This window comes from Narcine bancroftii, chromosome 4 (genome assembly GCF_036971445.1).
Source record: "Narcine bancroftii isolate sNarBan1 chromosome 4, sNarBan1.hap1, whole genome shotgun sequence".
In the NCBI taxonomy this organism is placed as follows: domain Eukaryota; kingdom Metazoa; phylum Chordata; class Chondrichthyes; order Torpediniformes; family Narcinidae; genus Narcine; species Narcine bancroftii.
In genome coordinates this window covers 226659118-226683447 of record NC_091472.1, presented here as the reverse complement: position 1 = coordinate 226683447, position 24330 = coordinate 226659118, and the positions used below count along the sequence as shown (strand labels likewise).

General features: G+C 42.8%; 1 protein-coding gene across 1 annotated transcript; it reads left to right on the top strand.

Moving 5' to 3' along the window:
* Positions 1 to 521: 521 nt before the first annotated feature.
* On the top strand, positions 522 to 23833 carry LOC138761662 (UDP-glucuronosyltransferase 1A1-like). Its single transcript, XM_069934197.1, has 5 exons — positions 522 to 1454; positions 13608 to 13739; positions 15187 to 15274; positions 18090 to 18309; positions 19014 to 23833. The coding sequence occupies exons 1-5, from the start codon at positions 591 to 593 to the stop codon at positions 19288 to 19290; spliced, it is 1581 nt and encodes a 526-aa protein (XP_069790298.1). The 5' UTR covers positions 522 to 590; the 3' UTR covers positions 19291 to 23833.
* The last annotated feature ends 497 nt before the right edge of the window (positions 23834 to 24330 follow it).

Here is a 24330-nt window from a genome sequence, read left to right as displayed (position 1 = left end):
TGGTCTTTAACTCTCAGCCCTTTATCTGTCACTTTGCAGTATTTGTCCAATATTCTCCAAGGCTGCAGTGGGAGCTACCTGATCTCTTGCTGGTAACTCATTGAGCTGCTGCAACAAACTCCTATCTGTGGGTAAGTACCAAGTGGACTGACTGGGAGTTGAGGCGCGTGCGAGAGAGAACAGGTTGCTGGATGATAAGGGTGAAGTGAAAAGGAATGGGATTGCTCTGCTGGAAACCAGCATGAACCTTGCTTATTCTGTGCGGTCATAAGAAGGCCAAGGTTGCCAGTGCTGGTATCATCAGATGCTAATTGGACCAGGAACTGTAAAGCAACTGAGAGCTCTGGGGCCAGCAATAGTGGGACCACCATTGCTTACCAAGGGCAATCATTGTAATGAGCAAAAATTAACTGGAAGATGGAATCCAGAGTAAATAATTGTGGTATGCGCTGTTAAATATTAACCATCCAACTTTCACAAACCGGTCAAAGATAATATTTTAAATAAGGTCAGACAAGGGATTCACTGGGTGGCATTTAAATGCTAAGGGCTCTTCGGACTCTGTTACAGTGGCTGAGCTGCCTCCGAGGATGGCTCTGATTTGTCATTACACTGGCCTGTTTGGGTGGTTCCTGGTTTTCCTGCATTGGTTTTGGATCCCGGCCGAGAGTGGGAAGCTGCTGTGTGTTCCTGTCGACGGAAGTCATTGGCTCAGCATGCGGACCATCGTGGAGGAGCTTCATGGAAGAGGGCACCAAGTTGTTGTTGCCTACCCTGAAAACTCTTTGACGATTAAGGCGTCCCATCACTACACCAGCAAGACTTATTTCATTCCCTTCAGCAAGGACAAAGTGGATCAGATACACAGAAATCTGGTACTTATGGCTTTTTTCAATGGGACCTTTTATGAAAGAGTTATGGACACCTTACAACATATAAATAATTACAGGCAATTTGTCCTGTCTCACTGTGAACATTTACTCTTTAACACGGAGCTGATGAGGGAGCTGGCTGAAGAAAAATTTGATGCCCTGCTGACTGACCCTTTTTCACCCTGTGGTGTAATTGTTGCCGAGCACCTCTCCCTCTCTACGGTAAACCTGCTCCGAGGAATCCCTTGTGGCTTAGAATATTCAGCCACTCAGTGCCCCAGGCCACTCTCGTTTGTGCCAAGAATGTTCACAGGCAACACTGACCGGATGAACTTTGTCCAACGAGCTGAAAACTTGATGGGAAACTTTTTGGAAACATTGCTTTGTCATTTTGTGTATTCGTCATTTGAAGAGTTGGCCATCAGGTTCCTCCAGAGAGACTTGTCGCTGGTCCAGCTGCTGAGTCAGTCTTCCATCTGGCTGCTGAGATACGACTTCATCCTGGAGTACCCAAGACCCCTGATGCCCAACATGGTCCTTGTTGGAGGCATGAATTGCAAGGAGAGGAAACCCTTGCCTCAGGTAGGAGCAGTGTAGGGGTGGATGTAGTGAGCGTATATGTGTTTCTGTAACGAATCCAGGCACATCTGCAGTCAATGGCAGATGCACACTTTTTTTATGAGAAAAATACATATTAAAGTAGAAGGTGCTTGAAATACTCAACAGATGCTGTCTGACTGCAGAGGATTTCTAGTATTTCTATTTCCAACCTGGAAAGGGTACCCAAGGGGATTTATCAGGAGGCTGTTTGTATAAGAAAAGGATGGGGTGTTTCCTCTGGAGCATCAGAGATCTGATAGAAATTTATAAAATAATGAGAAAGATTCAAAGAGTGGGCAGTCAAAATCTTTTCCCCAGGGTAAAGATGTCAATTTCTAGAGGACATGCATTTAAGGTAAAGGGGATAGGGGGAATTTTTTTATACACAGAGGGTAGTTGGTGTGTGTGCAACAGCTGCCAGGAGTAGTGGTGGGAAGAGGTACAATAATAATGTTGCAGAGCATGGAACGATATGGATCATGTGCAGGCAGATTGAGTTTAACTTTGACATTGCATTTGGTGCAGACACGTGGGTCAAAGGGCCTGTTCCTGTGCCATACTGTTCTCAGTCCAAAGTATAGGTATACCCTGCTTTACGAATTATGAAAATGTACTTTTAAGAAAGGATTTGAATGGGTTTTGGCTTTTACAAAAATAGCTTTCCACAGTAGTGAATGTGTCTTCACTTTATGCCATTTCGGCTTATGAAAGGTTTCGTAGGAGCACTCTAGTTTTGTAAAGTGGGGTATACCTGTATTTCATATTTCCAGCCACACCAGAATACCCCTAGACCTCTAATTGTAGACTACCCTACCAGGGCCCATACCCTCACTTCAAACTCTTAATTTATGATATACGGGGCCAGGTAAATGGTAGAGTCTGTCTAGAGGATTTATGGGTTGTTAGTTAGTGAGGGGGGTGGTGGGGGGGGTGGAGCGACTGCTTAGGAGAGGGTGGTGAGAGAGAGAATGAAGGAAAATGTATCAGTGTCATGGAAAGATACAGGCCCTACAACCCATCCATTCTGCATTGGCCATCAACTACCCATTTTCACAAATCCTCTGTCTATTTGTTTCAATAAGATTAACTCTCTTCTAAACTCAAAAGAATTATAAGATCATAAGATATTGGAGCAGAATTAGGCCATTTGGCCCATCATTTCCACTCCACCATTGCATCATGAGCTGACCCATTCTCCCACTCAGCCCCTCTACCCTCCCTTCTCCCCATAACCTTTGATACCCAAACTATTCAGATACCTATCAATCTTTGCCTTCAATGCACCCAATAACTTGAGCTCCACAGCTGCTTGAGGTAGCAAATTCCTCTAAATGGGCACCCTTCAACCCTGAACTTGTGCCCACTTGTCCAAAACTCCCCTATCATGGGAAACAGCTTTGCCACATCTACCCTGTCCAAGTCTTTTAACTTTCAAAATACATCTATGAGGTCCCCCTTCATTCTTTTAAACTCCAAGGAGTACACTCCAAGAAATATTAAAGAAATAAGAAAGGTGATCAACCTTTTTTCTTTCCACTCGCATACCATTTTAAGTAATTCCCTTGCCATCAGTGCTCTGTGATGAGTAAGGGATTGCTTAAAGTTATATGTGGGTGGAAAGAAAATGTCTGAAAACCACTGTTTTAATCGTCCCTAATTGACTCGTTATGTGCACGGTCTCATAACTCCAAAGGAAATGGGCCAATGACAATTTCCTCATGCAAAATATTTCAGTAACAATTGGGTCTCAAGCAATGATTCTCAACCTTCCCTTCCCACTCACATAACACCTTAAGAAATCCCTTACTAATCACAGAGCACCGATGGCATAGGGATTACTTCAAGTGGTATGTGAGTGGAAAGAAAAAGGTTGAGAACCACTGCATTAAACATTCCTTGTATATGCTAACCCTTCATTCCAGGAAATCATGAACCCAACCTATTCCACTTTTCTTTATTCATTCGCCCTTCATTCATGAATCATTTTCTGCCCTGCCTCTGTATGCTTCATTAAACCTGAATACCAAACCTATACACAGTACTCCAGGTGAGTCTCATCAGAGCAGGACTTTCTTCCTAGCTCTCCTTGAATGATCATCACCACCTTTTCCCACCACACCGTGTCTTCCCTTCAAGCTGCCCTACTGCCCCCTCAACATTTTCCTCTCTCCGCACTTTCCCCTTATATGGTTGCAGGCCAGGGAAACAGGGCCCATGGTAACTATCAGCCACCAGTTAAACCAAACCAATCCCACACATCCTATTTTTTTCTCCCCACATTTCCGTCAACACCCCCCTCCTTCAGATTTCTCCCCACCACCCCCCCACCCCACACACACCCACTTGCAACTAGTGGGAGAAACCGGGGTCATAGGGAGATCCCACACAGTAGGCAGGATAGCTACATGGTTGATGCAGCTGTAAGCTCATGGTCTCAACCTCGTATCCCCGAGTTTCTCTCACCTTTCGCTCTCTCCTCCCATCTCCCTCTTACTGACTCTCCCCGGCAACATCTTTCCCTCTCTCATTCACCACTCTCTTCCAAGCAGCCCTTTCCTCTCCCACTCTGAAAACACCTCAGACTCCTCACAATCCTCCATACAGCCTCTAACATTTACCTGGCCCTAAATTCATAACCCTCAATCTGGCCTACAACTACACCCCCCCCCCCCCCCCCCCATTGTAGCATGAATAAAAGCTCTCACGACTGGAGGGAGAACATGCGCTTTTATTAGCATAACTGTGGGTAGGGTCTTACAGAGGGGCTCAGAGTTTAGGCAGGAAAACAGGGTTATATATGGGTAGATGGGGGTGGAACCAGCCTTCTGTATAACACACAACCAGTGAATCTCAGTTCACCCTTTTCTGCAGAATTTAGGGTCTGTGGTTGAATACAAGGAACATTGATTCAGAAAAAAATTCAAAAAGATAAAGTTATTTACAAATTTAAACCATCTGGGGGGGTCTGGAGATCCTGGTGGAAAGGCTAAACACGGGAGGACCCTGGGTTCCTTGAGTCTCCAGGTCCCCTTGTGAGGGAGGAGTAGCAGGCAGGGTCTCTGGCTCTACAGTGGAGGGGGATGCGCTTTCCTCCTGAACCGGATTCCCTGAGGCCCTGACTGGGAATAAGCTTTGTGACTCACAGGGCACAAGGCATTGGACCCTCTGTTCTGGTGAGTGCCAGGTCCCTGTTGGAGACAATGTCCTCCCTGCCATCCGGGTACTCCACATAGGTGTACATGGAATTGGCGTGGAGCAGTTTCAGCCTTTCCACCAGAGGGTTGGTCTTGCTTCTCCTTGCATGCTTCCTGAGAAGGACCAGACCAAGAGTAATGATCCAGATTGGGAGTGTGGTTCCCGATGCTGACCTTCTTTCGAAATTGAATAGGTGCTCGTAAGGAGTAGCGTTGGTCGCAGTACATAGTAGTGACTGGATCGAATGGAGCACCATAGGAAGGACTTCCTGCCAGCGTGAGTCTGGAAGGCCTCTTGACTTCTGGGCCAATTTGATAACCTTCTAGACAGTGGCATTTTGCTTTTCAACCTGCCCATTCCCCTGGGGATTGGAGCTAATAGTCCTGCTGGATGCGATGCCCCTGGCCAACAGGTACTGATGTAGCTTGTCACTCATACAGGATAAGTCCCAGTCACTATGAATGTAGCTGGGATACCTGAACAGGGTGAAAATAGAATGTAGGGCCTTTATGACTGACGAAGAGGGCATGTCTGGACATGGAATGGTAAACGGGAAACAGGAGTACTCATCAGTGACAGAGAGGAAGAAACTGTGCCCTTATAAATTGACACTGAGCCATTCGAATGGCCTGGATGACTTGATCAGGTGCACCTTTGCAGGACAGCAGAAGTACAACTTGCACTCCGCGCAGACCTGGCAAGACCTGGCCATTTCCTTGACATCTTCCAAGGAGTTGGGCAGATAGCGCGCCTTGACAAAATGAGCCATGTGGGTAACCCCTGGATGGCAAAGTCATTATTGCAGAGTCTGCAGTTGGCCAGTGTGTGCAGAGGCACAGCTTCCTCTGGATAAGGCATCTGGAGGGTCATTAAGGGCTCCTAGCCGATAGGCCATGTCATAATTGTAGGTGGAGAGCTCGAACCTCCACCTCGCAATTTTGACATTTTTGATTTTTTCCCCTCTTGACATTATTAAACATAAATACGACAGAGCGCTGGTCAGTGAGGAGCATAAATTTGCTACCAACCAAATAGTGTCTCCAGTGCCTCAGGTCTTCTACAATGGCTTGAGCCTCCTTTTCCATAGATGGTTTCCGGAGCTCGTGGCCTTGTAATATCCAAAAAAAGAATGCAACCGACCTGTCCGCCTGATTGAGGGTAGCGGCCATGGAGGGTAGTGGCCAGGGCTACGTCCAAAGCATTGTTTTTCACTTGGAAAGGCACATTCTCATCCACTGCATGCATGGCAGCTTTCGCAATGTTATTTCGGAGGTAGCTAAAAGCCATTTGGGCTCAGGTGAGAGGGGGATAATAGTGGTTTTTAAGAGAGGGCGAACCTTATCAGTGTATTGAAGGATCCACTATACATAATATGAGGAAAAACCCCAGACATTTCCTCAAAGCCTTTGTGGTCCTGGGAACGGGGAACTCTAACAGGGGGCGTATCCTATCGGGATCGGGGTCAATGATGCCATTCTCCATCACGTAGCCAAGGATAGCCAGATATTTAGTCCTGAATACACACTTGACAGAGTTATAAGTGAGGTTTAGGCTTTCGCCATGCAGAGGAAACTCTGGAGATTGGCTTCATTTTCTTCCAAGGTGTGGCCACAGATGGTGGCATTATTGAGGTAGAGGAAGGTAGCCTTCAACCCATACTCCTCACTTGAGTAGCCCCCACCGTCCTGGGTTGCCCATGGGTAATATAGCATCAACCTCGTGGTGCGGCAAGATGGCCGCCCTCCTTCCTCCTCTGACGATGATAGCACCGAGTTTGAATTTGGGTCATGGCACCATAGACGCCGAACCTTTTCGTACCATTTCCTCACTGCCACCTTCTGTCAGCATGTAGCAGAGCAAGTAGGTTCGGGTGAATTTGGGGCAGATGACTTTGGGCTGGAGTCAGATCTGGGAGCAGTGCAGGACACGGACTTGCCCTGGCTTCCCCCTCACGTAGTGAGCCCTCACCCAATGTCCTTTCTTGCCACAGCTGGTACGCACTGAGTCTTTAGTCGGGCAATGTGATTGAGGATGCTGGCTCTTGCTGTAGAAAAACCATTCCCTAGCGCGGGAGCGCTCAATATCACGGGAAGCGGCAGCCGTTAGGGCTGGGGTTTTGGGAGCAGCTGGTCCTTGGAAGGGGTCACCTGGGTGAGCGACTCGCTGGCTTCGAGGTCATCGTTCTCGAGCTTGGCCTGTTCCAACGATTTGACCAGTTCAACGTAGCTAGCCAGGTCCTTCTTACCCAACTTGAGCAGTCGCTGCCTCATGTACATCAAGTGGACCCCTGGGACTAGTGTCCCAGGTCTGTTCTTCTTCGTGAACGTGGCCTGTAGCTGCTTCATACCTGCACTTCTTGGAAAGCGTCCACAGATCCAGCAGGTAGTGATCAATGGTCTCTCCTGGCCATTGGTGACATAGTCGGTGCCTTGCTACACCTTGTTTTGTGACTTCAGGTATTGAGCCTTCAAACCCTCGGTGGCAGAATCACATGTAGTGCAGTCCCTGATGACTGCATACTCTTTCTTTCCTACCCTCAAAATGAGTGCGGACCTCCTGAGTTCATCTGTGTGGAAGACGTCTCTGGTCACACACATTCAGGTAGGCCTGGAAGCAGTCTAGTCTGCACATGAACTCCTCAGCCACGTCGGGGGACAGGGGGGTCTATCAGCAGCAAACAAGGCTTGAGTAGCACTTCCATCGTTTAGGGAATAAGCTCATAGAATTGTAGCACGAATAAAAGATCGCATGACTGGAGGGAGAACATGTGCTTTTATTAGTTTATAACTGAGGGTAGGGTCTTACAGTGGTCTTCAGAGGGGTTTTGGATGTTGGCGGAAAACCAGGGTAGATAGGGGTGGAACTGGGAGGTGGAGCCATCCATTAGTATAACACACCACCAGTGAATCTCAGTTCACTGCACTCATACTCCAGTACATACTCATCCCCATGTTCTTGTAACCACCTCCTTCTCCTTTCACTCTCCCATATGCTCCTTCTCTCTCTCCCTCACCCTGTTGTCCTCCTCCATTTACTTTTCTCAGCATTCTCTCCCCATGTGACATATCCCCAATCACCTATTCTCAAATGGGTCCCCTCCCTTCACCCACCCCCCCCCCACCCCACCGGGGCTACAGCATGTTGAAAGAAGTACTGAACAAACTGACTAAACTTGACTGCTTCACAAGGAAATGGGCCCATACACTTTGAGCAGAGTCCTAAGGGGACCATTGCCAAAACAAAGGCTGAAAATGGCTGGTCTGCATTGTGTTGCTATCACACTACCTCATCTCCTCACTCTCAGCCTCTACCTTCTTCCATCCAACTCATGTTGACTCTCTCTAAAGTCTCCACAACCTCTCTTTCTGAATGACTTGTAAATATAACTATTTCAATCAAAAAAAGAGGGAACATTGTTGTTATTGACATCTAAATTATCATTGATGTCTAAATTGTCAGCCATGCATCCAGGTCAATTGCAATAGATGTAATGGCTCCCCTTGCCATGTAAGTTTCATGTTTTATCAGTGCCCAAAAATACAGGAGTTGTGGGGTGCAGTCTTTAGCACATACCCAAAATATTCAAAGTTCATTTGCAAGCCTGCTGGTTGACTTCAATATTTGATATCTCTGACAATTCCCCAAATCTCACTGCATAATAGTGTTGATATTTTCATTAGCTCAGCATTTAATTTTATTGCATTGGAAGTCTGATAGGTGTCATTCATTTTTTTTTAATATTTTATTTATTATTCAAAATAAAACATGCAATGAAAAACAAAATACAAATATACATAATATTTTCTCCCCTATATTTCCACCCCCACTAACTACCCCAAAATAAAAGAAAGAGAAAGAAAAAAGAGATCAATTCATATAACAATCAACCAGTAAATTCATATAACAATCAACCAGTAATGTCACGTTTGATGCAACCCAACAAGGGGAGGGAAAAAAAAACTACTATAAATTTAAACCCATATATTTCATATACGGGCTCCACACCTGAACAAAAGAGGGATAGTTATTATGTAAATTATATGTTACCTTTTCCAGCGAAATACAAGACCTCATTTCTGCATCCCACTGTTGAATACTTAAATCAATCTAATTTTTCCAGGCCAAACATTTTCTTGCCACAGCTAGTGCTAATCTTAAAAATGCAATTTGAAACTTATCTAATTTTAATTCCAAACTCAGATTTTTTATATAACTAAATATAAATACTATAGGATCAAGTGAAATTTTGAATTTTAATTAAACCTTCTAAAAATTCCATAATTCTATTCCAAAAAGGTTTCACTGTCTCACACAACCAAACAGAAGTAAAAAAAAGAACTAACTTGTTTATGGCATCGAAAACACAAATCAGAAGAAATAAATTCATATTTCTTTAACTTCTCAGGAGCCAAATAAAGCTGATGCATAAAATTATAATGAGCCAATCTATATCTTACATTCACTAATTTAGTCATAATATCTTCACATATGGTCATCCAATTATCATGAGAAATTGAAATAGACAAATCTTTTTCCCACTTAGTCCTCGCATTATAGATATCCAGCTTGGACATTTTGTGTTGTAATAGGGCATACATCTCAGATATAAATCCCTTTTTACCTCCTTCCATAAGTAAACTTTTAAATCTAGATCATCCGGGTAACCTTAATGTACGTCCAAAATTACCTCATAACAAAGCTCGAACCTGATAATAAGTAAATAATGTATTCAAAGAAATCCCTTACTTTTCCTTCATTCTTTGAAATGAAATAAAATACCCAGCTTCATAACAACCCTCTGCCAACTTAATACCTTTCTATTCCCAAAGTTTCAAAAATTGATTATTGACTGAAAAAGGAGTTTTAGCAGAAATTTTACCTTCCATACCTCTAACACTATTCTTTTTACTCCATCACTCCATTAAATACTTCAACACTAATAAATTGTACTTTTGTAGAAGTGGAGAATTCCATTTATAAATAAAATGATCCATTCTTTATTCACCTATCTGAGGCAATTCAATCTTAGCCCAAACCAAAGGTTTATCCACTTCAAACATTGTTAATGAATTTCAATTGTGCCTCTTCATAATAATGTTGAAAATGAGGAAGTTACAATCCTCCTAAAGCATATTTCCAAGTCAATTTCTGTATCGACAACCTTGCCATTTTGCCCTTCCATTAAAAAAAGTCCTAACCAAAGCATTAATACACAATGGATTAAAGACATCATTTTCTTCATTAAACGGGAGAAAATCAAATGTACATTGAAGGTCCACGGTGTCATTTTTTCATTAATGGCAACCCCTTGTGCATTATTTCTCTGAATTATGAGTGCTTATGAAGTAAATGTTTGATTCTGTGGTGTATGTATTAGCATAATTGGTAATATTCTGTTGATACTGTCAGCAAATTACCCAAGGTGGTCAGGGAGTTGGGATGGGGGGTGGGGGGGGGTCAATATGTATATATTTGAGGGTGTATGGGATTTTTTTCCTTTTTGTTCTTTAATGTTCCAGTTATATAGGGAATGTATTTATTTACTTTGCTTTTATATTTATGTATTGTATATGTGTGTTGGTTTTTCTGTTTAAAGGCAGGGGGGAGGGGGGTGGGTAATGTAAATCTGTATAATGTGAACAAAGTTGTTTCAATGTTCAATAAATATATTATGAATAAAACAAAAGAAGAAACCGGTTGAAGGAAATTATGGCTTAGAACCATACAATACTTTAGCACAGGAACAGTTTCTTTGGCCCATCTAGTCAATACCAAACTATTATTCTGCCTTGTCTCATTGACCTGCAACTGGACCATAGCCTTCCATACCTCTCCCATCCATGTACGTGTCCAATCTTCCCTTAAATGTCATCGAACCCATATCTACCACTTCTGCTGGCAGCTTGTTCCATACCTTTACCACACTTTCAGTGAAAAGTTCCCCTAATATTCCCCTTAAACATTTCACCTTTCACCCTTAACTCCTGTCCTCTAGTTCTTGTCTCACCCAACTTCAGTGGAAAAGGCCTGTTTGCATTGACCCCATCAATACCTCATAATTTGGTATATCTCGATCAAATATTCTCCGATGTTCCAGGGAATAAAGTCCCAACCTATTCAACATTTCTCTGTAACTCAGCTCCTCAAATTCCAGCAACATCCTTGTAAATTTTCTCTACACTCTTTCAATCTTAGTGACATTTTTTTTCTGGAGGTAGGTGACGAGTACTCCAGCATCTCAGATTTTTAAAATTTAACTTCAATATCTTACACAATTTCAACAAAACATCCCAACTCCTGCACTCCATACTTAACTTATAAAAGTTAATGTGCCAAAAACTCTCTTTATGACCCGATATACCTGTGACGCAATTTTTAAGGAATTATATTTCTTTATTCCCAGACCCCTCTGTTCTACCACATTCCACTGTGCCTTACAACCACTGTGATATTCCTGCCCTGGTTTGTAATCCCAAAATTCAACACCTCACACATGTCTGCATTAAATTCCATCTGCCATTTTGCAGCCCATTTTTCCAGTTGATCCAGATCCTTCTGCATGCTTTGGAAGCCTACTTTGTTCTCCACTCCACTACATATCCAATTTTATTGTCATCTGCAGACTTGTTGATCCAATTTATCACATTATCATCAAGATCATTGATATAGTTGACAAACAATAATGGAACCAACATTGATCTTTGAGGCACACCACTAGTCACAGGCCTCCAGTCAGCGAGGCAATAATCTCCTACCACTTTCTATCTTTTCCCACAAATCCAATTGATTACCTCATCTAGGACACCAAATTTCTAATCCTTCTTGACTAAACTCCTGTGCAGAACTTTGTCAAAGTCTTTATTAAAGTCTGTCAGGACACATCCACTGCCTTTTTTTCATGAACTTTACTGGCAACCTCCTTGAAAAACTCTTTAAGATCTGTTAAACATGACCTACCACGTAGGTGATACCACGTTGACTATCCCTTATGTGTCCCTGTGTATCCAAATACTTATATATCTGATCTCTTGGAAAACCTTCCAATTATATATCCTTGACTGATTTATTAATTAACCTTTTCTTATACAACCTAAACAATCCTCCAATCTTCCAGCACCTCACCTATGACTAAAGATGTTTTAAATACCTCTGCCAGAGCCCCTGCAATTTCTGCAATAGCCTTCTTCAAGGTCTGAGGGAATATCTTGTCAGGTCCTGGGGATTTACTCACCCTTATTTGGCTCAACACACCAAGCACCTCCACCTCTGGAATTTGTGGAGGGTTATTGGTTTCACTGCTGCTTTGCCTCACTTGCAGAGACTGTGTCTGCCTCCTGCGTAAATGCAGATAAAAAGTGATCTCATGTCTTTTAGTTCTTCCGATTTCTATCTTGTAATTTTTTTTTTTGCATTTCTTAAATTTCTCAAACACTTCATTTGTTTTTTGCTACTTATACCTGCCTGCACCTTCTTCCTTCATAATTTCTGAAAAAACATTCCCTATACCTGTTAACTTTGCCTTTGATTCCGACTGGATCATACAAACTCTGTTCACTCAGGAGTTCACCTTTGAAGGCCTCCCATTTATCAAGCACACCTTTGCTGAAAACATCCTGACCCAATCCATACTTGCTGGGTCCTTTCTGATTCTATCAAAATCTGCCTTTCTCCAATTTAACTCAAGGACCAGACCCATCCTTTTCCATAATTATTCCTGTTCTGATACTTAGTTCTTATAAGCCAGTCTCCAGCAACCCACAGCCTGGTGTGAGTTTTTTAACCTCCAGTTGCTAGCAGCCCACAGCCTGTGAGGGTTCCTCATCCACAAGTCACAAACAGCTCGCCACTTGTGTGTGTCCTTCAGCTGCAAGGTCCTCGCTAGTCTGCCACTGGATCACCCTCCTCAGGGTTAACTCCTCTGCAGCTTCTTCTCAAAAGGTGGTGTTCTCACCATTACTGGTGCCCTGTTCCAGTTCACTGCATCCCCTAAGTCTGCAACCCTTGTGACCACTCAAAACACAGGTGCCATCATCTTGGAAACAGAACCCACAGTTGCAGGATTTTAAATAAAACACCATCGGCTCTTTTAACAAATCTGTATGGAGCCATTGGCAGTGAGACCAGGGAGGTAGGACCCTGTGGAGTAACGCTGTGTGTCTCCACTTCTCACTCTCCTCAGTCCATACAAGCAGCAGTGTTGCTGTTAAAGCAGTTGAGGTTTTTTTAATGATAGAAAGCACATTATCTAAGATTGGGTTCTCAACCTTTGTTCAGCCACAGAGCATCATAAGTGGTGTCCATGGCATTTTGTAATCAATGGAAAATTCCTTTTCCATCCTAGTTGACTGAAGCTTTCCTCCCCAATGCCAAGCACATGGGCAACTTTCATGACATCTGTAATTGTTTTGAGTCACAAATGCATTTCTAGAAATCATGAAGAATTTGACAAGATTTGTGCACAAGAGGAGGGAGCTCTGAACCAACACAGTCAGCTAGATAAAAGAAAGGTTCAACTCTCCAATGAGTGATTAAAATTCACTACCGATAAACTTTTTGACAGGGAGCTCACGAGAATAAATTTTACATTCTGCAGCATTTTATGGCAGTTACCCCAAACCTGTAAGGTCATGGTCCAATGATGTTTATATGGCATCCTCCACATACCCTTAACTCATTTTTAGATTCTAGTAAATGCTAAAATGGTTGGCCTAACTAGACAATGGAACAGCACAAGAATGAACAGAATTTTAAGGGCAACTTTTATGTTCCACACCAATATCTTCACAGATATATTATCCAGAACAAATCCCACAAATGACTTTTCCACAATTGGCTGAGCATCAAGAAGGTTTTCTGAATAAGCATCATTTATTAATATTGATATAGCTTTCAGTCTATATTGATTAAATATTTAAAATAACTTTGTTTCATAATTTCCAGGACTTGGAAGAATTTGTGAATAGCTCTGGAGAACATGGCGTTGTGATCTTCTCCTTCGGATCCATGGTTTCTGACATGCCAATTTCAACAGCCAATCAGATTGCAAAAGCATTTGGTCAAATTCCACAGAAGGTGATTACAAACGGAGGCAGTCTGTGATCACCAATTGCACGACACATTCACAAAGCCGAGTGCACAATGTTCCCGTGATGTTTATGCTCATTGTGAACGCGACTTAACTCATCCATTTCAATCACAATAACTATTGTCTTTTGCTCTTTCGACACCAGGCACAGGGACTCCATCTTAGGTTAACTGGGTTCCATAACTGTACAGACCCAGGAGAGGTCAGAAAGAACTTAAACTTAAAAATAGGGATTGAGAAAACTTGGAGAATTGGAGAATGTTGAAGATCAGGAGGAGGACAATGGGATTCTCCAGTCTGTGCCTCAAAAGAGTAATCCTGGAGGTTCCTGTTCTTTCCCCGTTGTCTAAACCTCAACCATAACACCCACTAAGCTCTGTCCTGTGTTGTTGCCCTTCCAAGCTTGTTGAATGGGCTCCACCTCTCAGAACTGGTTTGTTCCCAGAGGGGTGGATGTCTACAGCTCTCCATGCTTCAGTCCCCTCCATAGTGAGGGACCAATTGCTCCAAGATCCCAAAGCCCTCAGATGGTAGGACTTGCCTGTGATTAATCCCAGGCCTGACTTTGGGTTGAGATGCAAGGTACCCAGTTCATGTGTAGTCATTCAGAAGGCTTCATTGCAGAGGGAAACCAAACACAACTACAAATATGGGGCAGTGCAATAACGCAGGTAGCAGAACACTGCCTCACAGCACCAGCGACAAGGGTTCAATCTCAACTTCTCAAAGATGTGCGAGTGGTAGCTTATTTGGCTGCTATAAATGATCTCTCATGGGGGTAAGTGGTGGAATCTTGGAGGAATGGATGAGAATGTGGGAAAATAAAAGACAGGATCAATGTAAGATGAGCAATAAGAGATAATTGATGGTCAGAGCAGATTTAGTGGGACATGGAACTTGTTTACATTCTGTACCTCCTCGTGATGCTGCAAAATGCTAGCAATGCACACAGAGAAGTCAGCATCTGTGGTGAGAAAACCAGGATTACTGTTTCATATTTCATACAAGAATGGCTCCAGATACTGGGGTCTGGTGCAACACATAAACGTGCTGGACAAATTCAACAGGTCACGCAGCATCCACAGGAAGTAAAAGATAACCAACGTTTTTGGCCTAGGCCCTTCTTCAGATATAAGAATGAACATGCAGATGCCTGATTGAGATAGGGGGATGAAGGGCCCAGGCTTGAAACATTGGTTACCCTTTACTACCTATGGATGCTGTCTGACTTGCTGAGTTGCTCCAGCATTACTTTTTCCTGTTGATGACCCTTCTTGAGAAACTATCAGGCAAATGGGGCTAGGTTTGATAGGCATCTTGTTCAGCATGGCCAAGTTGGGCCAAAGAGCCTGTTTCCATGCAGGATAACTCTTTAATTCTATGATACTCTGCCTCTGTGACCTTGCAGCTGACCTTTGCCCCTCTCTGTGACAGGTGGTGTGGAGACACCGTGGAGAAACGCCGTCGGCCTTGGCACCTAACACCAAGCTGATAGAGTGGCTGCCACAGAATGATTTACTGGGTAAGGAACAGCAAAATGTCAACCCCCCGCCCCCAATGTAAGTTGGATTGAGAACAGGTCCTACACTTGACCTGCTCACAAGAGGAATGGACTCCTTCGCTGAAGTTCCTTCCTGTTTCTAGCAGGGAGCATTAAGTTGGAAGGAATGCAATTTGACGAGCTTTTCCTCCCAGATTCCTCTTGCAACAGGCAATCCGCTGCATCCCCAGACACCTTGCATGAATCAGAATGGCAGCCAATAGGCTAAAGAGCTCCCATTGCACTGGACCCACCTTGCTGCTGGGGCTTAGAGCTGAGCAGAGTTATCTTTGAGTTTCAGCATCCAATCATAAGGGGGGGAAAAGAGCTGACTGTGGCCAGATGATGAATACTACAGCTGGTAGCACCCCTGGCTGTGAATACTGCATATATGCTTCCAATCATTAGGAGAAAGCTCTACCTCTCATTCCCTAAGGGCAAGACATCACAACAGATCTTCCCATGGACTATCGAGATGAGTGGAGGATCAGTACATCCTCAATCTCTTCCCATTCCTCCAACTTCAACATGATCCATGACTCATCCTCTGGCGCAATGTTCCAGGGAGAAATTAACTCTGAATGGAGCACCTTAGGGTCAGAAAGTGGCTGCGCAGAGCTCAAGCTAGTTCTGCTGTTTAGTGAGATGGTGGTTGGTCTGTGGTCTGACTCTACTTCTCCACCCTTTCTCCAAACTCCCCAATGTCTTAGATAACGAAAACCTATCAATCAAAATAGATCTCAAGATTGAGGAGCAGAAGTAGGCCAATCAGTCCATTGTGTCTGCTCCGCATTCTATCATGAGCTGATCCATCCTCCCACTCAGCCCCACCCCCTGGCCTTCTCCCCGTAACTCTTGATGCTTTGTTTAATCAAACACCTTTTAATCTCTGCCTTTAATACACCCAACGACCTCATTTCCACAGCCGCCTTTGGCTACAAGCTCACGACCCTCTGGATAAAGAAATTTCTTTGCATTTCTGTTTTAAATTGGTGCCCTTTTATCCTGAAATTGTGCTGCCTTGTCCTAGAATTCCCTACCATGGGAAACAACCTTGCCACATCTACTCTGTTCAGGTCTTTCAGCATTTGAAATGTCTCAGGTTCCAATGAGTACAGTCCAAGAGTCAACAATTGTTCCTCATAAGGTAACCCATTCTTTCCTGGTATCATTCTAGTAGTAAAGCTTCTCTGAACCCTCTCCAACACCAGCATATTATTCCCAAATAATGCATCCAAAAATGCACAGAGTATTCCAAGTGAGGCCTCACCAACATCCTTTAGAGTCTCAACATTACATCCCTGCTCTTACATGCCCTTCCTCTAGAAATGAATGCCAGCATTGCATTTGCCTTCTTCACCACTGACTCAACCTGGAACCTTTTAGGTTTCCAGCATGAGGACTCCACAGTCCCTTTGCATCTCTGAATTTTGAATTTTCACCCCATCTGCCTGTCCATTTCTTCTACCAAAGTGCATGACCATACACTTTCCAAAATTATATTTCATCTGCTACCCCTTTGCCCATTCTCTAATCTATCCAAGTTTCTCTGCAGTCTTTCTGTATCCTCAATACCACCCGGCCTACCACTTGCTTTAAAATCATCTGCAAATTTAGACACAACCATCTATTCCAGAATCCATATCATTTACAGTATATGTCACGTAAAAAGAGGTGGCCCCAACACCGACCCCTGAGGAACATCATTTGTAACCGGTTGCCAACTAGAATAGGATCCCTTTATTCCCTCTCTCTGTTTCCTGCCAATCATGTTAGTATCCTTCCATTAATTCCATCAGATCTCATCTTGTTTAGCAGCCTTATACATGGCTTGAACTGTTACCAGCAAAAGTGTGACATAAATAAAAACAGGAGACTCTGGAGATGCAGCAGCTTCTGTGGAGAAAAAAACAATGTTAACATTGACAGAGTATATAGAAATGTTTTTGGGAGATAAATTGGGAAAGGTTTGTTAGAGTAGGTCACATGCAAACATTTTAAAACAGATCTTATTTGAAATACTGGAGACATAGTGGTTTCTCACATCTTTTTGCAAGAGCGTTGAAGAGTGCTCAAGAGATGTCATTAATATATTATTGTTTACCAAGGCAACAGATGAAAGAGCAGGCTGGAGCTGCTGCTGTTTGAAAGGAGAATTGTTAGAGGATCATGTGGTTTTGTAAGCAGAGAGAGTCAAACAGGTTTTCTCAGAGAGAGAGAGAGTTCTGTGCACAGTGTAAGAATTGCCTGCAACCAGTGAACTTGGAGGAATGAGGAGATTGGACTGTAAACCAAAGAACTTTTCTGAACTTACACACACACATTACATACATGTGCGTTTAGAATTAGAAGGGGGTTAAGTTAATAGTGATAAGTTAAAGTGTGATTCTGTTTTCATGTTTAAAGATAATTAAAAACAACTTTTGTCTCGGTGAATATCTACTACTGCTAGATTTTGGGGTCCTCTGGGCTTGTAACACTCAGATTTAAAATTAACATCTGACCAAACATTGTCATTGCAAAAGAATTGTCCAAACTTTGACCACTTTTTGTGTGTTCCACTGTTTCTTACCTGCACTCCTGAATAGTTGGGTTCCAATTTTCATAAGTACTTTCTAGCCTTTACCTCCCCAAATGGAATCTCATTACTTACCTTCACAGGAAAATTGCCTTGAAGTGTTTGTATTGAAGTCCTTGTGGTGTCTTCTAATGCAGTGCAAAGTTGAAGTTGATTGATTCAAGATTCACTGTCTATCAATGGGATTTATTTCTCATTCTCCATTGTTCTGTGGTCCAGCGCATCCTAAAACACGGGCTTTCCTGACCCACGGAGGAACACACGGGATCTATGAGGCAATCTGTGGTGCCGTGCCCATGGTCATGATGCCATTATTTGGAGATCAGGCAGAAAATGTGCAGCACATCATGCGTCATGGAGTTGCAGTTGCTTTGTCTTTGAAAGATATCCATTCCCAGGACCTCGTGGACGCACTGAAAAGTGTAATCAACGAAAGCAGGTCAGTGACATTTACGTAACCTTGAGCTACCTGAGATCCTCAAATTGTTTGTGGCTGCCTGAAAAATATAAAATACAGCAGATCTGGATGTTATAAAGGAAGGGTCCCTCAAGAATCAGGTTTTAGTTTATAGTCATGAACCTGGGCTATGAAATTTGTTGTTTTTGGTAGCAGCATGTGCAGAACAAAGTGTAAAGTTACGCTAAAATAACAATTACGCAAATACATTAAAAAATATATTTTATTTTTGATTTTTTCAAAAATATACATAGTAACATTTTAAATATACAATATATTAAACTTTTTCTTACAAACACAAAACTAAACAGTTCCTCCCTCCCTTCCCCCCCGCCCCATGCATACAGATTCGCACACAGTCAGAGCTTATAAAACAAGTTTTTTTTTTAAAGTAGTGCAAAAAGAGAGAAAATGATCTCGTCTCCATAGGTTCATTGTCCTTTCAGAAATCTGATGGCAGAGGGAAAGAAGCTGTTTTTGTTACATACCTGCCTTTAAAAAGTAAAAGTGCCTGTCCTTAAAATATAAAATTAATTTTGTTATGCTTAAGCTTTAAAACCATTCAGTCTGTCCACAATGCTGCACTAGCGGGATCGATGCAATGGCATCTTCCCATTTCTGGAACTGTTCAGGGAGCTCTTCAATGGGGACTGTAGTCTTGACTGTACTCCAACTCTATGTTACAGGTACAAGGAAGCCATGATGAGGCTGTCTTCAGTGCACAAGGATCGCCCAGTTGACCCCCTGGAGCTCTCTGTCCACTGGGTGGAGTTCGTGATGAAGCACAGAGGGGCTAAACATTTGCAAACGGCAGCTCACGATCTGAACTGGATCCAGTACCACTGTGTGGATGTCATTGGCACCCTTCTCGCTGCTACCCTTCTTCTTGTCTACCTCCTGGTCAAGTTCTGTGTGCTTTGTCTGCACCGAGTAAAGGGTCGTAAGAAGAACAAACTTGAGTGAACCACCTGCTCAGCACAAGACTACTCCTGGGCATCTGACTGTCCAAAGGATAAAACTTTCCCACCATGATCACACTGTGGAGTTGACTCACAGTCGCCAGAGATTTGAGTCAGACCTTGACAAATTCCACCTTCTTTCACCTTTTATCAGTCACTGAACCTTCACCATCAAAGTTCTGCTCTGGGTTTCTGTCACCTTTGTCTCTCTATCCTCTTCTAAACTTTCTTTAAAACCTCCCCTCTTTTGCAATTTTTTGGAGATTTCCCCAAACGTTTACTTGTGTTGCTCAGTGCCAGATGCTGCCTGTAACTGCTGCTGTGAAGATCCTTTAGATATTTCACAATGTTCAAGATTTCAGTTACATCCAAAATGTAGAGTTCTCCCAGACTCATGAGGTTGTTCATACCGGAGATTCTTGTTTAAGTTACAGTTTTGCCATTAACATGGCAACTCCAGGTCAATAGCATATTTCTAGAGAAGGCAATGTTCTCCACTTCCCTGGCCCAATATTTTAACCAGATTACTGCAGCGTCAATCAGCACCCTTTAAGTCTAGAACTGTCTCAGGCGCAGGTTAAAATTGTTCATTCTGAGCTAACTCCTCTTACATGTGTTTTAAAAAGCAGAGAAATCTTGTGCAAAAGCCCTTGTAGAGAGAATTTCTAAACCCTACTGATCGATAGGTCATTTAACCATGCCACCTTATGCCTGGTCAGATTTCTGTAAAATAGTATGTAATTTGGAGCTCAGGAATCAGACAGGACTCCCACCAACAACAGTGTTCTTTTTTTGATCTTGCCCTTCCATAGTACCTTTGGATATTTGGTCAATGTTAAAAATTCTATGCAATTCCAGTTTGATTTTCCATAGAACCATACAGCACATAAACAGGGCCCTTTGGCCCTTCTAGTCTATCCGATCCATTTATTTTGCCTTGCCCCATTGTCCTGCAGACAGCCTATAGCCCTCCATACATCTTCCATCCATGTATCTGTCCAAATACGTCTTAAATGTTAAAATTGAGCTCTCATTCACCACTTCAGCTGACAGCTCATTCCACACTTCCACCACTCTGTGTGTGAAGAAATTCTCCATCATGTTCTCCCTAAATATTTCCCCTTACACTCTTATCCCATGTCCTTAGGTTTGTAACTCACCTCTCCTCAGTGGAAGAAGCATACCTACATTTCTACTGTCTATCCCCCAAATAATTTGAAATATCTCTATCAAATCTCCCCTCATTCTTCTACACTGCAGGGAATAAAGTCCTAACCTGTTTGACCTTTCCCTGTAACTCATTTCCTGAAATCCAGGGAACATCCTAGTAAATTTTCTGTACACTCTTTCTATATTATTGATAGCTTTCCTGTAGTTAGATGACCAAAACTGCACACAATGTGCCAAATTTCGCCTCACCAATGTCTTATACAACTTTACCATAGCATCCTAACACTTATAATTGATACTTTGATTTATGAAGGCCAATATGCTAAAAGCTCTCTTTACAACACCAGTTTCAGGGAATTATGTATCTGTATTCCCAGATCCCTCTGTTCTACCACACTCTTCAATGCCCTACCATTTACCATGCATGTGTGTTTTTGGTTTGTGCTTCCAAAATGCAGCACCTCACAGTTCTCTGCATTACAGTCCATCTGCCATTTTTCAGCCCATTTTTTCCAACTGGTCCAGATCCCTCTGCAAGCTTTGAAAACCTTCCTCACTGTCCACATGTCCAATCTTGGTGTCATCTGCACAGTTGTGCCCCAATTTCCCACATTATCATCCAGATCATTGATATAGATGATAAACAATAATGGTCCCAACACCAGTCCCTGAGGCACACCACTAGTCACAGGCCTCCAGTCTGAGAAACAATCATCCACCACTACTCTGTGGTTTCTCCTGTCCAGCCATTGTCGAATCCTGTTCACTACCATGAATACCTCGTGTTTGAACCTTCCTGACTAACCTCCCTTGTGGGACCTTGTCAAAGGCCTTACTAAAGTCCATGTAGACAACATCCACAGCCTTTCTTTCATCAATTTTCCTAGTAACCTCCTCAAAAATATCTATAAGATTGGTTAAACACAATCTACCACACACAAAGCCATGATGACTATCCCCAATCAGTCCCTGGCTACCTAATCTCTTTGAACAATTTTGAATAATTTGCCTACTACAGATGTCAGGCTCACTGGCTTATAATTTCCTGGGTTATTTTTGGAGCCTTTGGACAATGTGAGCTACCCTCCAAATCCTCTGGCACCACACCCATGGCTATTTAAATATTTCAGACAGAGACCCTGCATTTTCTACACTAGACTTCCTCAAGATCTGAGTGAATGTCTTGTCAGGCCCTGGGGAGAGATCCACCCTTATTTGCTTTAAGACTGCAAGCACTTCCTCCTCTTTAATCTGTCTCGGTTCCATGACCTCGCTGCTTGTTTTCCTTACTTCCCATGACTCTGTCTTGAGTGAATACTGATTTTAAAAAAACATTTACAATCTCTCTCATCTCTTTTGGGTACATACAAAGCCGACCACTCTGATCTTCCATAAGACAAATTCAATCAAAGTGGTTATAATTCAAAGCTTATAATATAAACATACATATTGGTTAGGAAAAGTGGTAGACCACTTAGATGTTCGCACCTCCTCTGATGGAAATGGTCAGAGACTGTAGGATGGATGGTAGTGATCTTCAGGAAGATCTTCAGAATAAACAGTAAATTCCCACAAAGCTCCAGTAAGCTCTCATCCCCAGAGAACCCATCTGCCTTAAAATTCTGCTTTGATTGCCCTTTGAGTAAAAGAGTGACCCTTGGACAGAAAATACTTTGCCTGGTCTGAGGAAGCCAACCCCCCATATCTTTAAACAATTACCCCTGTTTCATGATGGTGCCACAAGTGGAAATGTTCCCTCCGTACTCGATGTTTCAAGGTCCCTCAGCATCTTGTGTACATCAATGGAGTCACTTCTTACTGCTCTGGACTCCAGTGGGCATGAGGCTCCCCTATCCAACCTGCCTTTATGTGACACCCCACCCATTCCAGGTACAGGCCCAGTAAACCTTCTCTGGACTGTTTCCAACACCTTAACATCCTTCTTTAAATAACAATCCCAATCTAGTCCATGGTATTCCAGTGCCCTCTCTAAATGAATCATGATCTTCCTGTTTTTGTATCAATTCCCCTTGCAGAAAGAAAAAACATTTTATTATATTTTCTCATTACTTCAAATCAAGTTCTATTTTAATGTTATCTGACCATGCATGACTGTATACAACCAAATGTTTCACCGCAGCACAATGCATATCACAAACCTCAGACCAAACAGTATTACCACAATATGGTAAAATAACATTCAAAGTTAATAAAATGAAACCTCCATCACAGAAACTGGAATGTTAGTCTCACAGACTGAGGGAAAAGCAGCTAGCCATCCTGGAAAACTGAGCCCTGATGCTCCTGTACATCTTTCCTGATGCAACTGGGTTAGAGACTGTAGAAAGGATGGAAGGGATCCTCAACAATGTTCCAGGCCCTCTGTGTACAATGCTTCTGGTAAATGAAATCAGTAGAGGGGAGGGAGACTGGGGGAGGAATGGAAATTGCATAAGTCGATATTGATGAAGTCTAATTGGAGACTGCTGAGATGGAATCTAAGGTGTTGTTCCTCCAGTTTGTGGGTGGTCTTGACTTGGCAGTGCATTTTGGCAGCCCGAGGTCCTCATTCTCCATCTTACGACCAAACCCAGGTTACAACCAATCCTTTGGTCCCCATTACGGTCGTGTCGGGACTACCTGCATTATCTATCAATTTCATTAATTTTTTTATTCAGTAATAACAACTGTACTTTTTAGGTTTCTTTAACCCTGCTGAATAAGTGTAATGGAGAGGCTGCAGCCACCACGTGGTGGTGCTGCTGTGCTCTTATTCAAAGGGCACGTTGCATGCCAATCAAGGTCAAGACTCACCCCAAGCCATCAAGGTGACCCTCGCGATTGGCCCATCTAAATTACCAGGTCCTGGAATCCAGACATCCTGCCTGGTCTCAATCCTGACCTTCACCCAATTGGCCCAAGTGAATCACCTAGGCCAACCCCTGCTGAGCCCCTGAATTTGGCTTCGAGTCATTGGCCACAGTAGCCAATGGGGACCAGCCTGCCTTGAGTGATTGGCCTCCCAATACCGGCTGTAGAACTATAAAGGACCATGTTTCCCTTTGTTCTGCCTCTTTTGACCCCTCATGGCACTTTAGTATTAACTTTAGCACTGGGCTGGGGTGAGTTCCGAGGTTAGGTAGCTAGAGCCGTGCCCGTACTGGTCAAAGGCTGGGGGCACGTAGTATCACCTTGATTCTGACTGTTGATTGTATGTATACTTAAGTAATTTCCCCAGTTTCTGTCGGTTCCCCCCTCATTATCCAAAGTGTACATTTACCCCTTGTGTATTGTGTGTGTGTGTATAGATTAATTTAGGATTTTGACCCTGTTATCCCTTCTGCTTCCCCAAAATAAACTTGTGCATTTTATCTCGATCTTGGTCTGGTTCTTAACCTGCGGGATCTACATGAACCCTTACAACATTAAGAAATTACTTGTCCTCACAGATATACCTTAAATGTATCCAAAACAGTTAGACTCGACATTCTCTCACTTGAATTTGTTTAAAAAATGAGGTTTGTTCCTTAATAAAGTCTACAAACTTCTCACATTGAAGTAAAGTTGAATTGAACCGTCACTGCTGAGTACCGGAAATTAACTCAGAAAATTTAAAAGAGAGTTTCAAGGGATCATGATCCATATACACAGTCCGTTACGTAGGGAACCTGAGAAGTATCAATAAAGATTTATTATCATTGCGCTTACAGCAGCAAAAAAGTGCATAATGATAACTTGGAAAACAGAGGCAATCTTAAAAATACAACAATGGTACATAGAAATGAACAAGTGTATTCCATTAGAAAAAAAATACCTACAGTCTAAAAGTCAAACATACTTTATTTGAACAAATTTGGAAACTATACATAGAATA